General features: G+C 41.7%; 1 pseudogene across 1 annotated transcript in view; it reads left to right on the plus strand.

Annotated features, from left to right (window-relative positions):
• The first annotated feature begins 1319 nt into the window (after positions 1–1319).
• The window catches only part of TEOVI_000895800:pseudogene, a 1394-nt pseudogene continuing 467 nt past the window's right edge, over positions 1320–2246 (plus strand). Inside the window, 3 exon segments of the mRNA in view lie at positions 1320–1802; positions 1805–2005; positions 2007–2246. The exon segment at positions 2007–2246 is cut by the window's right edge and continues 15 nt beyond it. Of these exon segments, the coding sequence occupies positions 1320–1802; positions 1805–2005; positions 2007–2246 (924 nt within the window).

The raw sequence follows: 2246 nt of genomic DNA on the forward strand, positions 1-2246 counted from the left end.
TTTACGTCATTGACACAATGGGTTTCTATGACGAAGATAACCTTGCAGAGTGTGAACAGGTGAAAGTCACAACCTTTGAAAGTGATAATTTACATATTTTAATTATTAAGTCATTTTTCTTTCAAAGGATCGTCAATATATAAAATAACCCAATAATAAACTACCTAATCCAGAAACCTCAAGAAGTATCAAGGCATAAAGTCTAGTAGAGCATTCTGCAGCAATATTAGTACATTCAGAAAAGCTAAAAAAGCGACGAGCACTTCAGCGGCACTCACACAACCTTATGATGAAAGCTAAAGGGAAACAAAGGGGACAATGAGAATGAAAATACTCCTAAGTGCACAATAGTTTCCGGAAGGGTGCAAGGTGCTAGAAAAGAGCACAAAAAGCAGAAAACAAAGAAATCGCAGCAATCATTAAGAAACTTCTCTCAAACAAGGCGTAAACGCAAGCGGGGGAATTACTGTGCACAAACATGACCGGATGGCTAACATATTAAAACCAACTTAGAAACAACATCCCGTTCCCAGTTTCTCCCCTACATACGGTCAAGCACTGATATTTGCACGAACGGCAAAAGTAAATAGAAATATGAAAATAAATAGGGGTAGTGCCGAAATGAGTATATAGAGAGAGTGATTTCTCTGTGTATTTATCTTTATGTGCTAGCAAAAAAGACTGAGTCAGTATGACAGACAGAATGAAAGCTTTAGAAACAATAGAACTTCAATTACAAAAATTCGAACATTAAAAAAGAGTTCACCAACAAGCCAAGGGTTAGAGGCACCAACATATACGCCAAAAACCAATGTAAAAGCCTCAACAAATCTACTAAGCTCAACTATCAGCAAGATTAGATTTAACCATGCCGCAGTATCGCCAAGTGGAAAAAAAACCGTGATGGAACTAACTTGTAAGCAATTGAATTTCAGTCAACAGTGGCAAAAGGGAGAGGCTAAATTAGTTGCGAACCTTGTCCTCGGAGAAACGGTTACTGACCAAGATGTTTCAACACTGATATAACACGCAAGTACGGAAAAATTCGAGTGTTTAACACAGATAGAATAGCGTAGCGATGAAAAGAACAGAGGCAAGAAGGTAAAAAGTTATTTTGTGGCCAAAGTTGGCAAGTTGCTGCATCAATTATAGGCCAACTCGCAGACGACCCATCTCCATGTGAACGGCCAATCTCAACCCAATAACTACAAAAAACATCAAGGTTCTCCCCCTTTTCAACACCAACAAAAAGACACACAAGCAGAACACCAAAACCACAGTAGTAACAAAAAAAAGGTGCCGCCAAGAATAAGTAGACTATGTTGTTAATAGCCACAGCCTTACTTGTAACAACCAACGTGGCACTGGCCACTCCAGGAACACCGGCTAAAGCAGTACAAGACGACTGTACTGAGAGAAAATACGTGGCCAACTTGCTAACGCATTTTTCAGGCAAGCTAACCGAACTATTCGGTACAGTTCAAACCTTGAGCAACCAACAGAAACAACTCAGACTCGCAGCGGAACAACGTGCGGCGACTAAACTCGGAATGGCATGTGCGCTGCTGGAAGCAGTTTCAACGCAGTGGCTAGATAAAGAAATCAGCAAACAAAAGACCGTACCGACAGCAATCACTTAGCTCTCAGAGTATGTGGGACACAGAACAGGGGTATTACTTCTATCACGTATAACGCCTGTTAAGGCAGACGCAAAGTGCACAGTGGCTGCAGCAGCGGACTCCTAAAATGCCACAAAAAACGGCGATTTCAGCACAAGATGCGGATTACACCCAATAATCACACAGCACCAGCTAACAGCTAATGCAACACAACAGCAGACGACAATAAACTAAATAAGGTGGGCGAGCAGATAACCACAAAAACACAGCTGAAGTTTCTTAGTGAAACCAAAATCAAAGCGATCCCGCTGTTCGCATCGCTGCAAGCAAAAGGCACTCCAACAACAGAAGCGGCGCTAACAGGGAATTAAAGCTGCGGAAACGATCCAAGGAAGCAGCAACGGCATGGCCATTCAACAACTGGCAACTAATCGAAAAGCCCTCAAGTATGATGACGTCCAAATCGAAGCAGAAAAAACCTGCAAAGAATCAAAAGCAAACGAAAATGAAAATGAAGACGCCAAAGACACAAGCAAGTTTGTGTACAAGGTCTGTCTCGCGCGAAAATCTGACCTAAAAACTCAAAAAGTCCTCAGTAGCGAAACCCTAGACGAACTAGCAGACGAT

This window comes from Trypanosoma equiperdum, assembly GCF_001457755.1.
Source record: "Trypanosoma equiperdum strain OVI genome assembly, contig: ctg_2018, whole genome shotgun sequence".
NCBI classification, from domain to species: domain Eukaryota; phylum Euglenozoa; class Kinetoplastea; order Trypanosomatida; family Trypanosomatidae; genus Trypanosoma; species Trypanosoma equiperdum.